Genomic DNA, 13,157 nt, shown 5'->3' on the forward strand with positions numbered 1-13,157 from the left:
TGGGTCGTGAGGGGTCCGGCCGCTGTCGGGGCCGGCAGTGGTGCGGGGAGCGTGGAAACGGCAGTTTCTTTCCCTAACAGGCTGTGAGGTGCCCGCCGGGTGTCCGTTCGGCCCCGCCCCCTCAGCCTGTGGCTTGCCGGGGGAGGGCGTCGCGCCCGACGAAGGGGTGTGGGCGGTAGAGCGGCCCGTACCCCCCTCCGGTGGCGGTAGGCCCCCGGAGCGGCGGCCCAGTGGGCTTCGGGTCCTCGCCCGCCCCCGGCTGCCTCCGCCCACAGGCTCCGCCGGGCTTTGCACGGCCAAGAGCTAAAATGTGTGATGATGTCCCAGGTAAGCGTCTTCCGTGTGTCTTCCGGAGCGATGTTCGGACGCTTATCCACGGTTGCCCAGGTGGAAAATGAGAACAGGTGTGGGGGTTACAAGGTGCCTGGTAACGCGCGGTGGGCGCTGCCACGCGTGGCCCGTGGGCGGCGGCTGGCAGCGGCCTGCGCGGGCGTCTCTGCGCCACAGGGCTACTGCGACGCCTCGCCTGACAGCAAAGCTGAGGCGTTTGAGTGTAAGAAGTATGGCGGTGTGTCTTTTTTAGAAATACGAAGTGAGAAAACACTTTTAAAATCAGTTCTGTATGTCAGAAGCGTACATGTTGAGTGTGTTTTGTGCAACAAGTGGAAACAAGCGGGTAAGTGAACTCAAAACATCCTGCTTTGACGTCTTTTGGAAGGTAACATTTTGGCCTCATTTGTTTACCAACTTTGTAGTTAAGCTTTACAGTTTGAGAAGAGCGAGGCTTCTACTTCATAATATCTTTGAATTTTGCTTTTGCAGTCAGTTACTGCAGTGTAAAAAAACCTTTACACTCTGCATTAAGTATTCAAACCTCAATAGTTAGAAAGCATTCATGATAGTTTTGCCTTTTTTTTTTTTTTTTTTTCTCTGTAGAGGAGTGGTAGTTGAAAGGAGCTAGTGTGTGACAGCAGGCCATTATCAGCATGATTTAGCACGGTTAATATATATAATGGCACATTTTTTTCTACTGAGGTAAAAGGGTTAAGTATAGGCAGGCGTCTTAAATACCAGCTTTCTTCATTGTTGGCAAGTGTACTGTACCCACGCTAGGTAGCCATATCAGATATTTTTCTTAATTTTTAAATACAGTACCGTACATAAATTATAGTTCTGGTTCAAAGACTAGGAAGTTAGTGGATCGGGCTAGTTAAAGTAGCAATTCTTGCTTTGCCTTGTACAGCGTTGTTTCCTGGGTTTTTGTAGCAGTGGTGTCTTAAAAACCATTGCTTTTCTTTCTTTCTCACTCTGTTCCTTGTTTCTCACTAGGTTTGGAGTTTGGTAATACTGAAGCTATTGCTCCATGCAATTTATTGCACTTTGCACCTGAAACTCTAATTCTGACAAGTCACTAAACTCAAGTAAATGCTTAGTTAGAAACAAAGTCACTGCCATCTTAAATCATAGTTTTAACTTGAGCATCTTTAAACTAATGTGTTATGTCACTTCAGATATTACTATAAAAGAAAGTAATTACAGAATTGCTCTCATTTTAAACTTTGTTTTGCATATTTAACAGTGTGCTGTATATAGCTAGTTTCATTTTTTCAGTCTTGCTTCTTGTTTTTGAGAAATTGCTCAAAGACTTAGGTGCTACTGGAAGAAGTTCATGTGCACATTTTTTTTTCAGCGATTTGGGGATGTGTGAGACACGGTACAAATGCCTTAAACTTTAAGAGATTAGTTATTTATGTATTTTTGAATGTACTGTCTGTACTTTACCCTTTGTCTTGAAAAGATATGTTTGAGCTTGTGAGTCTCTGAGAAGATCAGCGGAAATGGCCGAAGGCACGAAGCAGCTTATGTACAGGTCACAGGGTATGGGGCTGAACTTCTCGAGTAGGAGTAATGGGGGGCGTTACAAGAGAGATCTGCAAAATTATGAGTGTCGGCGAGGTCGTGTTTTATGATCTTGTTAGTGTAAGAACTAATGGGCCATCAGTTTAGTTTGTGGGATCCAAGTTCATAGCAGGGAAAAGCTTGACAGGTGTTAGAGAGCAGACCTGCAAAATTTGTAGTCAGAAGACGTCGAATGCGAGAAATCTGTATGTCAAAGGGTGAATGGAGCTACTTGAAAGGGAGAGGTCCGTTGTGGTTTGCTAAACAGACAAACCACACCTGGTCCGGGAAATCTGTAGATGAAAGAATACTTTAAGGCTGAAGAATTTTAGAAGAGAGGTATTCCATATTCTTGTGTTATTTTTATTGGTACCTGGATGTCAACTTATGGCCACTGCTGGTTGCAGAATAGTGGGCTACATGGATGGTTTTGTTTTCTTTTATTGTATGTAATTTATTTAATTTTTAAAAATGAAGTATAGTTGTCACCAATCTAACTAATTCATTGTGGAGAATTATCCTGTGAGCGTACAGTTTCAGGAGGTCAGGAACTTGTCAGAAGAACCTGTCTTCTTCATGAGGTGTTTGCACTGAGACATGAAAGTCTGCAAAGGTGGAGTTTCTTTAGGACTTACTCTTTCCCACCTTGAAAAAGTAACTGGGTTGATACACTCAGAAAGGGGTACTACCACTGATCATAGGTGTGAAGTACGAATACTTGCTCTGATGCAAGATTCTGTCTGACTTGCTCCTTTCGATGAAAACCTTAGGTCCTTCTCACTGCTACTTACAATGACTTTCTCATTTACTCCAAGAGAACTTACTCCAACAAATAGATAAGAAACAACAAAAGTTTTGAAAGTAGTTGTGTGTCCCTTTCTTTGTTTTGTGATGGCTGAGCAGGGGAAGGTTGGAAATTGTTTCCACAGACTCAAAAGGACAACACTTCAGTTCAGACTTGGAAAACTTTGTGTGCAACCATTATTTACAAGGTCTTTCTCTTTTTACTATGCAGAGTGAAGGCCTTGTTTTTTCTGATAGAGATGTTTTGTTGGGTTTTTCGTTGGCAGTGTGATGTGGATTTTTTGGATGCTAATATACAGCTGTTCTTATCTTCCTCTTTCTCTGTTAGCAGCATACATGCCATTTAAAAATCATCTTTGTGCATGAGATGTAAAAATGAGATAGCTGAAGATGAAGCAGTTCAGTCATCTCTGTTGTTAATACTTCATATGCTGTATTAAGACTGTAGTGAGACCATGTAGAGGAACAGATTTTAACAGTTCCAGACTTGACAGCTACATAAGCAGTTTACTAAGTAATTAGCCATTTTGATGAAAAATACAGGCAAATGATATGCTATCGTATATTCTTAAAGAATATGTCTGTTGTTTCTAAACGGAAGTTGGTTTTGGGTTTTGTTGGTTTGGTTTGGGTTTTTTTGCTGTTCCAGACTTCGTTAGGAGAAAGGTGATATTTTCTTATGTGATTATAATTATAAAACAATTTACTAACACTGCAGTACTAGATTCAGGTAGATCAGAAGTGTGTCCAATATAGAAGGCCTTTTTGACCAGGTCGCATGATCTGTTAATTGGACACTAAACCTGCAGGCATCAGCCTATCAGTGCTGGCCTGCGTGAAGCCACTGTGTAACAACTTAGTGTATTAAAATTTGACTTTTACATCAGATCTTTTTATACAGACTTTCAGATATTTATATAATATCAGTGTTCCAGCAAACTATAATTTTATGTCTAGCTCAGACTTTGGTTCTGAACAGTAATCAATATCCTGATTCTAGTGCTGCCTTCAATAAAATAGTCTATCTTAAGTTGTATGTATTTGTATCCAATGTTCTACTAGTGTGACAAAATGAAATACTTTGTACATCTGGCAGTTTATCACTATGTGTGTGTGTTTGTTTTTTTTGTAGATAATTGGCAGATTGGGGAGAAATGCCTTGCACCTTGCCTTGAAAATGGGAAACTTCTTGAAGGAACAATATCTTCTATTGAAAAGGACAAGAATGGAAAATCATTTGCTGTTGTATCGTTCTTGGAGTCTGAAGAAAGGAAAATACTAATTACTAAACTTTGTAGAGTCAAAGCCAGTAGAGGACCCTGGAAATGCTTAATATTTGATGATGGTGATCTGGAAAAGCCTTACTTTCCTGACCAAAATCTTCTGTCTCCAGCAGTTGCTTTTAAGTTATCTGACAATGGCGATTTTATCCCATATACAATTAACAGATACCTTCGTGATTATCAAAGGGAAGGAGCTCAATTTCTGTATGGACACTATGCTAATAAAAGGGGGTGTATTCTTGGAGATGATATGGGCCTTGGAAAGACAATACAGGTATTCTTTTTGATGGTTACAGTGAAAGAATAGATAATTTTATTTTGGCAGTGTTTTTCTGTGAGTTGTAAATATTTTTTTTAAAATAACGTATTTAAGAAAAGACACCTCAGTGGAGTTTTAACTTCTCTTTGCTTTTCTGGAGTTAGAGGAGGCAGGATGCAACTGTCCAGTACAGAACTTAGAGCCAAGGGCCATCGCTGATTTAAGATTCACTCCTGACAGGCCACAAAACTGTGGCCTCTTTCAGTGTAAGCATGGGTAATTACGGTAGTTAAGATGTTAGCATAACATTCATTTTATGTTGAATTTACTTGGAGGATTGCTAGCTGTGCATCATGAAAGTAATTTGCACTGGAGTATGCTAAAAATACTTGCAGCCCTTATCTGACTGTATCTCTTTAAATGTCTTTTTTTCCTTTTTTCCTGAAAACAAATAGTTTAACTGTACTGGGAACGAGAAGGAGCAGACACATTTACGCTCATCTCTGGAAAAAGTGCTAAGATGTTCCATGTTATTTTTGTGACTCTTTTGGAAATAGAGCTTGGGTTGATGAAAGGACAAAGTATAGCTGGATTTTTCCATTATGCTTGGAATCAGTGTGGCCTGAAGGATTTATTTATTTTACCAAAATTAGGGTGGGTTTATGTTTGAAACTCTCTTTATTCTGTTTGGTTTTAAGTTACCAGCTTGAATCCTACGGTTGCTAGTCTTTGTCCCCCTCTCTTTTCTTCCTCCTCGTGTCCAATGGGAGCTCATTCCTTCACTGACTACTACTGGCTGTAGCACCTGTTGCCCTTGCATTTAGGACAATGTCAACAGACACCCTTCAGTGCAAAGAAGTTGTTCTGTGGCAAACTTGACAAGAGGAGTAAACTAAGGTGGCAAAACTTGGTTGCGTAGGGCGTTTAGAGGTGCATCATGGATTTGTGTAGCTGCTGCTGATCTATTAGCAGGTGTTTATTAAAACTGATCCACCATTAACCTTGTGTTTTGCCTAAGCCTGGCTGTGTTTTTGTCCATGGCAGTTTAAGAACTCAGTAGTTATGGAAGTTTGTTTCTACTCAGAACTGCAAATAATTTGATTTCATATAATGAGTCTATATAAAATAGTAAACTGGGGGCAGGGGGGGGAATTGAGTTGTCTTGCTTGCATCTCTTAGTTATTGAATCTCAGAGCTTATTTGGTGGTGATCTGGTCATGTTTATCACACAGTGACAGTGTGTTCCGGTGTGGAATTCACATCTGATGGTTATTTCTTTTAATCACAGTGTCAAGTTTGCAGAAGGAAAATACAGGTTTCGAAGAATACCTTGTGTATTTTTTGCAAAAAATGGTATTTATGTTCTTCGCGTTCAATATGGGAAAGGCAGTTCAGTGGATATGAAGAAGAGGATTTCACTTGTTTAGAAAGATTAGTGTATATGAAAGAATAAATATTAGTTGAACTTTGTCAAGTAACTGATTTAGTCTTCTAGAAAACTTGTCTTATGCTCATCAGTTGGCTGAACCTTATTGTTTCTGAATTATAGGGTGATTTATGAGATAAAGACTTTCTAGAAAACTTTTACATTTTAATGTTCTTTGTACTTCTGAACTGATTTTTGCTTAAATTGGCCTGACTCTATGGCTTTTTTATTTCAAGCTGAAACTGAGGTGGAGGCAAGTAGAATAATGTTGTTTATTAATGTGACTGCAGGAAGTTACTTTCCTATCAAGGCCTTTAGGTTGGTTCCTGCTTTATCTGGAAGAACTGAAGGTTTCTAAGCAGAATTACCGTTTCACAGCCTTTGCTGTTGTTACGAATGTGTGAAGCATAATTCTTGCAAAAATGGAGGATCTGGAAGATGCATGGAGATTTTATGTTCAGTTAAATTTTATTCTTATTCCCAAAAGGACTGAAAAAAAAAAAGTCAAAGAACATGTGCAAACTTAAAGTTCCTCTTAGCCTCAGTTTATATGAAATACTATTTATTAAAATGTTTGGTTTTGTTTTCTTCTACATATCTTATTCCCACCCTGCGGCTCTGTATGTGATGGATTTCCTCTCTTTTCTGCTCATCTGCCTTTACTATTCTCAGGTATTTTTCCTGTACTTCTGCACTCCTGGCTGGCTCTTACCCCCATTGTTAGAGGGAGAAAGCTCTGGAAATTTCCTCTTTTTTGGTAATCAGCAGCTGACAGCTTTACCTTTGCCTTCCTATGAGCAGTTGTGTAGCAGCTGCAAAAGGAAGTGGCTGGAGCTGGCTGCTCCTAGTAAAGGGGGCCTGTTGAGTTTTCAAAAGAAGGGCACCACTCTGATGGTGCATCTGGTCCTTGCTGCTATTTAGGCCCATGGATACCATTTATCCCAAGTGGATTTTATGGATTTGCATGTTCTGGCCAGATACCTTGGTGCCAGCTTCCTGTTTTGGATTACAATGGCAGCAGCTTGGAATACCCATGCTGGGATGTTTGTCCTTGCTGTGGTGTATTAGAGTAAGTGTCTTCTCTTAGCAAAGGGAAATCACCTTGAGTGGTTTGAGGCAAATGAGAGAATATAGCCCAAACACAACAGAAGGAACTGGTTTTGATGCCAGTGACAGGAATTGAGCAGAAAGGAACAGAACATACAGAAAACGACATATTAGTAAAAAATTGTCCTCTAGTCTTAACCTCTTCCTTTTGCAGAAATAGTGTTGGCAGTATAGTTAGCAAGTATCTCTTCCTTCTGTTTTCTCCTCTAAGATTCAAATGTCTTCCTGAAAATGGAGGAGAATTGCAAGGCATGCTTCATCTCTCGTTTTTCCTGGCTCATTCATGGTCTCTTCCGTATTTTGGGGACTTTTCCACTTAGAGGATGAAAGAGTAAAATAGAGCGATTAATTGCTCTTACGAATTCAGGATTCTTCAAGGGAGGGGGTTCCCATTTTAAAACTGAGATTGATTTAAAACAAATGAACAAAAACCTGAAACACCACCCCACCCCCCTCCATCCCCCCCAAACCACCTTCCTAAATCCCATCCAGGATTTTGTCCTAAATGTTTTTTTTCAGTGGAACTCACTCAGCTTCTTTTTGCATATTTGTACGTAATCACTGAGAATTGTTTTCTTTCTTAAGGTCATTTCGTTTTTGGCTGCAGTGTTGCACAAAAAGGGAACGCGTGAGGATATTGAAAATAATATGCCAGAATTTTTACTGAGGACAATGAAAAAAGAATCAAAGTGTAACCCCAAGAAGGTACAGCTTCTAGTGATACAAGCTTAAGGATTTTGGTAAAAGGCAATACTTGGATTTTTTGCTTGCTTGCTTGCTTTAGGAGCTTATGTATATTAATTTTTAAAATTCAGCTACTTAGGTAGATTAGAGCTCCATTGCCTTCCTAGTAGTATTAGGTAAGCCTTCAGTTTTGTAGACTGACATAATGCATTATCTAGCATTAGTGTCTAATCTGTTAATACTGTTGATCAGCACTAACACAAAACATTTGGAAATGTCTGGATGACATTTGTGGCTAGATTACTTTGAGAAGCCCATGTCAATGAGTAGAAAATTGTAGTTTTGTGTGATTATGTTTCTAAAGTAGAAAAAGCATGTGTGTCTACATTAACAGGATATTTAGGTAATTATGGCAAATACGTATATTTGGAAAATTTATTGCTAATATTTTCTTGAATTACTGTCGTAACGTCAGATTACAGTTACAGCAAAAAAAATACATGTAAAAGTTCTATGTGAATGAGAGAAATCTGAAGATCATTTTAATTTTACCTATCACAAGACCCATGCAATTTCTGTTTTCCATTGCTATTTTTATTTTACTGGAGTAACTGGAATATTTGACTGGCAGAATGGTTCATATGACCGCAGCTCTGTGAATAATGGATACAGGTTCCTCAGGAAATATAGGCAGAGAGGAAGAGGTGAAGGGACAGCACTTCATGTGGAAAAAAAACAGGGGTGCTTCTGACTGGAAATAAGAGAAGAATTTCACTTTGAGGACAATCAGGTATTGGAACAGGTCACAGGGAGAGGTTGTGGACTGCCCCTATCCTTGGGAGGTTTTGAAGACCTGAGTTGGAAAAGCCCTAAATGACCTGGTGTGAATTCAGTGTTGCCCCTGCTGTGACCAGAAAGTTGGATTAAAAATCTCCTGAGGTCCCTTCCCACCTCACTGATTCTAGTATTCTGTGATATTAAATGAATTGTATGAGCTGTCTTGAATTTTTAAACCCTTTTCATGTGTCTCTGTTTTGAAGTCTTGTGATGACTACAATTGTGGATTGGAGGAAGCAGCTTACCTTCTTGATCCTTTTATTTTCTCTATCTGTAAAACATTGTATTGTATACAAATACAGAGGGTGTAAGAAAGCAAAGTGATAGTATTTCATGTCTTATTGCAGTTATTAGAGTATAATTTGAGTAAGTAGCACTACTTTGTTTTGCGTTTTTTTTTGCAGTATTACAGTATTTTTCTTCTGTACTATTTACATACTCTGAGTAGATTACTTTTGAATTTATATTGACTCTTCAGATACTTTCTATACTGTGCTTTGAAGTAACAGAATTAAATAGTTTGAACTATTCAAAGTAGTAAAATAAATCTCAAGATTTTGATTTTCCTTGTCGAGAAAGTGCTATATTGTAGTTTTTCCAGTAATACTACAACATCTATTTGTTTTCAGACTTTCCTCATAGTGGCCCCTCTTTCAGTGCTGTACAATTGGAAGGATGAGTTAGACACATGGGGGTACTTTAAGGTCTCTGTCTTACATGGCAGTAGAAAAGATGATGACTTGAGTCGCATCAAGCAAGGGAAATGTGAAGTTGCCCTTACAACGTATGAGATACTTCGCCTGTATTTGAATGAGTTTAACAGGTAATGATTTTAGTGTATTTTTCTACATACAGAATTTTAACTGTCTAATTTTTTATTGTTCTTTGCAAGTACTTATTTTTTCTGTGTATGTGTGTATGTGCTGTTAAATACAATGACTCACTGCTGAAGAGGAGAATCCCATTTAACTATGTTCAGGGAGTTTCCCCTATACTATCTTTGTAGTGGGATGCTTGGGAGAAGTGTTTGAATAGTTTTCATAAAGCTCATCTTTGCCGTTAACCCATTCATGAAGTATTCTCTAAGAGGTGCAGGAGCTGCCTGCCTGGAAACTGGTGGCAGCTAAAAGATATGCAGAAGATATTTCTATCATTCAGTATAGTGTAAGGAGAAAAAAAATCTGGAATTTTTAGCAATGTTCAAAAGATATTTTCCTTGTTATTTGTGCTTTTCATCAGCATGATGGAATTTTTGAGTCCTAAAACTTATAAGATATATAAGTGTGTGTATAGTTTTAAATAACTGATGGACTTAACAGAATCAAGGTCTCTCTGACAGCAGGTTGTATTAGAAATCTTACTTTATTTGCTCCATAGCTGTCAGCATTTTCAAACTAGGAGTTTTGCCTTTTCTTTGGCTATGTTCAGGAGTAGTTAACCTCTCACCTGATCCTAGTGGTCCTCTTTCCTTATGTCATCTTGAAAGTAAGGTACAAGTTGTGTGAACAGCTGCTAGTAGCAGCCTGCCCTTAGCAGCTGGTGTTGTTACTGGATCTGCAGATCTTGTCATTTTAGGTGTTGGGAAAGGTCCAGGCCCCATAGAGTGTCCTAGGGGTCTGAACAGCCATCACCAACATCACAGTCAGATGTCCATCACTCTCTGTGCTCACATCTGAAAAAGAAGTGCAGATAAGAGAAGACTGAAGGTGTTGTGTTAGTACCCTAGTTCTGCTGTTGTCTTTCTGAGGAACTCTTTGGGCTTCATCATTGGATGGACAGTCAGGAAATAGGTGCATGTGCAGAGCAGGTGTGACTGACTGTTTGCAGATACATTGCTTCAGCATACAGATTTACCAAACTCTTTCTGCAGAGCATCTGACTGGATGGGCCTGTGATCTTGACGCTGAAAGAGGCTACATGTCTTGCTTAGCTAGACTAATGGACTGGACACAAAAACTTGTCTTAAATAATTATCACTAATAGGAATGAATAGGCTCAGTTATGCATGTAAATCAGCATAATGAGACATCAAGTTGAAGGAGCTAGTGTATGCTCATCTGTTAGTCTCCTTTCAGAAACTCCAATTTTTAGCAGATTTTAGGAATGTAAGGAACTCAGATATGAATGTATTTAGCAGACATCAAAAAATATCACAATATCAGCCTTCAGATTAGTGAACTAAATGCAGCCTGCTCAGGAGAGAGGTTTCATTCTAAACATGACTGTTTCAGCTTTTTGCTGCTTGAAGTATCATCAAAGTGGATATGATTTTGTTCTGAAATATTCATATATATAAAGCAATCTCATAAAGTTAATAAATCCCGTCCTAGGAACTCAATGACTTAAATTAGTATCACTGTATACAGGTCATTCTACCTCCAGTTTTAGCCTGAACTGGCTGCAAAATATCTTTCATTTTCTGCTTCTAGGTATGTTCCTCCTAGTCACAAAATCACAAAATATTAAAACTTCTCTGCCATATTGGTATCATACAGATATTAAAGAAGTTGAGTGATGCTTTCATGTAGGAAACCACGCCGATGGAAATGCTTTCAGTCTACTTCTAGTTACACTGGATAGGTTTTGATGGGAAGATTAAACATACCTGTGTTAAGCGCGTTTCAATAGTTTACCTTTGGAGATTCTTTTAATTTTTCTCAATCTTACTTATGAGTGGATTTAGTGCTGTTGAAATGTGCTGGGTTGATTGCTTCAGAGATTGAAAGCTGCTTTCCTCACAGAAAGCATTTGATACAGTTCACAGTAGTTCATGTAGTTTGGCCATTATATTCAGCTATGGCAATTGAATTTACTAAACAAACAATATAAAGAAACTGAGTAGCATAATAGAATGTGAAACAGGAAAATCAGAAAGTAATAGTGTCTTAAAATAATCACAGCTACTTGTGTGGCTGACCGCTTGTTATGTGTATGTGGATGATGGGATAAGTAGTTTCGGTTAATATAATATTTCTTGTTGATCTGCAGTGTAGAATGGTCTGCTGTGATAGTGGATGAAGCACATAGACTCAAGAATCCAAAGGCTCAAATAACACAAACCATGAAGTCATTAAAATGCAGTGTTCGCATAGGTCTTACTGGAACCATTCTTCAAAACAATATGAAGGAGCTTTGGTGTGTTATGGACTGGTAAATACTTTTTTATTTTTTGTATGGTTAAACACCTCTATATGTTAACTGTGCGGTGGAACTGAGATAGAACTGGATGATGTGGACCCAACTGTGTCAAAAAAACTCAAACAACAGCAAACCCCACCCAAAACCACCCAAAAAAACCCCTTAGTGCTTTGTGAGAATGTAGGTTTTTCCAATACATCTATGGAGGTAACATATACATCCTGGTATAAATTTAGTAGCTATTTAATACATTTGGAGCTCCTCCTATCTGGCTGCTTTGGGGAATTGGGGAAGAAGTTGTGGGTTTTTTTGGTTTGTTGTTTTTTTTTTTTAATTCCCCTTATTTTCTAAGGACACGTTTTTTCTTCTGTCCTCCACACAGTAAATAGAAAATCAGTACACACTTCAAACAACATTGTGCCTTTGCTCTTTCTAATATGAGTTGGTCGTTCTTCCTTAATTGGACGGTGGAAGTAGTAGTATTTTGCTGTTTTTCAAAATACACAATTGCATATATTTGCAAAACAACAGTCTTGTCCAGGAAAATTGAGAGAGAGATGGAACTAACCCTAGATATAAATCTAAAACATAGAAGAGTTACTGGGGTTGCTTTAGAGAGGAGGAACAAAGCAAATGTACCGTAAATATAAGGATATACAGACTGAATTGAAATACCAGGAGAGAAATACTTTAATAATAAGCTTAGTATTGCATCCAGTCCATTAAAACTATGCTGATGTTGTTAATAGATAGTTCCAATATGTAGTGCTGCTGATGATTACTAAATTCTTTTTGCTATTGTGTTTCTTAAGATTTTATTTAGTAAATTGTAGTATCTGCCTAACTTGATTTTAGTAAAAAAAGTGAAAATTGTAAACATGACTGCTTAGCTTCCAATTTAGGCTATTGAACAGTAGCAGTCTTGTGGTTTAGAGGTTCTATGTACTTGTGACTTCTGTTGGTCTGCTGATCTTTCATTTTTCTGGAGATGGGAACCCTTTTCCTAAGGGGAATCTCTTTTAACATTTGAGGGTCACAGAAAGTATGTGAAAAAGTGGCATGTCTGGAAGTAGTATATGTTTCTATTTATATACATGTTTTTTTATTAATTTCTCCAGTGATTTTTAATTTGAGATCTCTTGCTGTCAGCCAGAAACAATTTATGGTATGTTTTAGTCAAATGAAAAGGATAGACTGCCTTGGAGTGAAGAAAATGCTGTTATTCCTTCATATGCACCCCACTCCCTTTGTTTTTTTAATAGGGCTGTACCAGGACTTTTGGGTAGCAGAGTACATTTCAAGAGGAAATTTTCTGATCCGGTGGAGCATGGCCAGAGGCACACTGCAACTAAAAGAGAGCTAGCAACAGGTCGCAAGGCCATGGTAAAGCTAGCAAGAAAAATGTCTGGCTGGTTTCTGAGACGTACCAAAGTGCTTATTGGTGATCAGTTGCCAAAAAAGGAAGACAGAGTAAGAATGCCTGCACATCTCAAATACCATACTAATGAATATATCTCCTCTTCTTTGTTGCGTTTTCTCTCTTTCATCATGCCTGTAGTAGTTTATGGTTTTCTTTTGGACTTACGAACTTCAGAAGAATCCAGATCCTTGGAAAAGTGCACATGCAGTAGTGTGCTTTGTTCACATAATTACTATGGTGCTTTGTTCACATAATTACTATGATTGCGTGTTGAAATGGAGTTAATCAAGCATGAAAATG

At 38.5% G+C, this 13,157-nt stretch overlaps 1 protein-coding gene across 2 annotated transcripts in view; it reads left to right on the forward strand.

Annotated features, from left to right (window-relative positions):
- ERCC6L2 (ERCC excision repair 6 like 2) overlaps nucleotides 1-13,157 on the forward strand; it is a 58,064-nt gene that overhangs the window by 4,695 nt on the left and 40,212 nt on the right. Inside the window, exons 1-6 of one of the 2 annotated variants that reach the window (XM_009946085.2) lie at nucleotides 309-327; nucleotides 3,836-4,260; nucleotides 7,364-7,483; nucleotides 8,929-9,122; nucleotides 11,288-11,449; nucleotides 12,700-12,907. In XM_009946085.2, coding sequence (XP_009944387.2) covers nucleotides 309-327; nucleotides 3,836-4,260; nucleotides 7,364-7,483; nucleotides 8,929-9,122; nucleotides 11,288-11,449; nucleotides 12,700-12,907 — 1,128 coding nt within the window. Of the gene's footprint in view, nucleotides 1-308; nucleotides 328-3,835; nucleotides 4,261-7,363; nucleotides 7,484-8,928; nucleotides 9,123-11,287; nucleotides 11,450-12,699; nucleotides 12,908-13,157 lie in introns of those variants that run through there. The other variant, XM_086480581.1, reaches the window with a different exon arrangement.

Source organism: Leptosomus discolor, chromosome Z, assembly GCF_034619465.1.
Source record: "Leptosomus discolor isolate bLepDis1 chromosome Z, bLepDis1.hap2, whole genome shotgun sequence".
Lineage (NCBI taxonomy): Eukaryota > Metazoa > Chordata > Aves > Leptosomiformes > Leptosomidae > Leptosomus > Leptosomus discolor.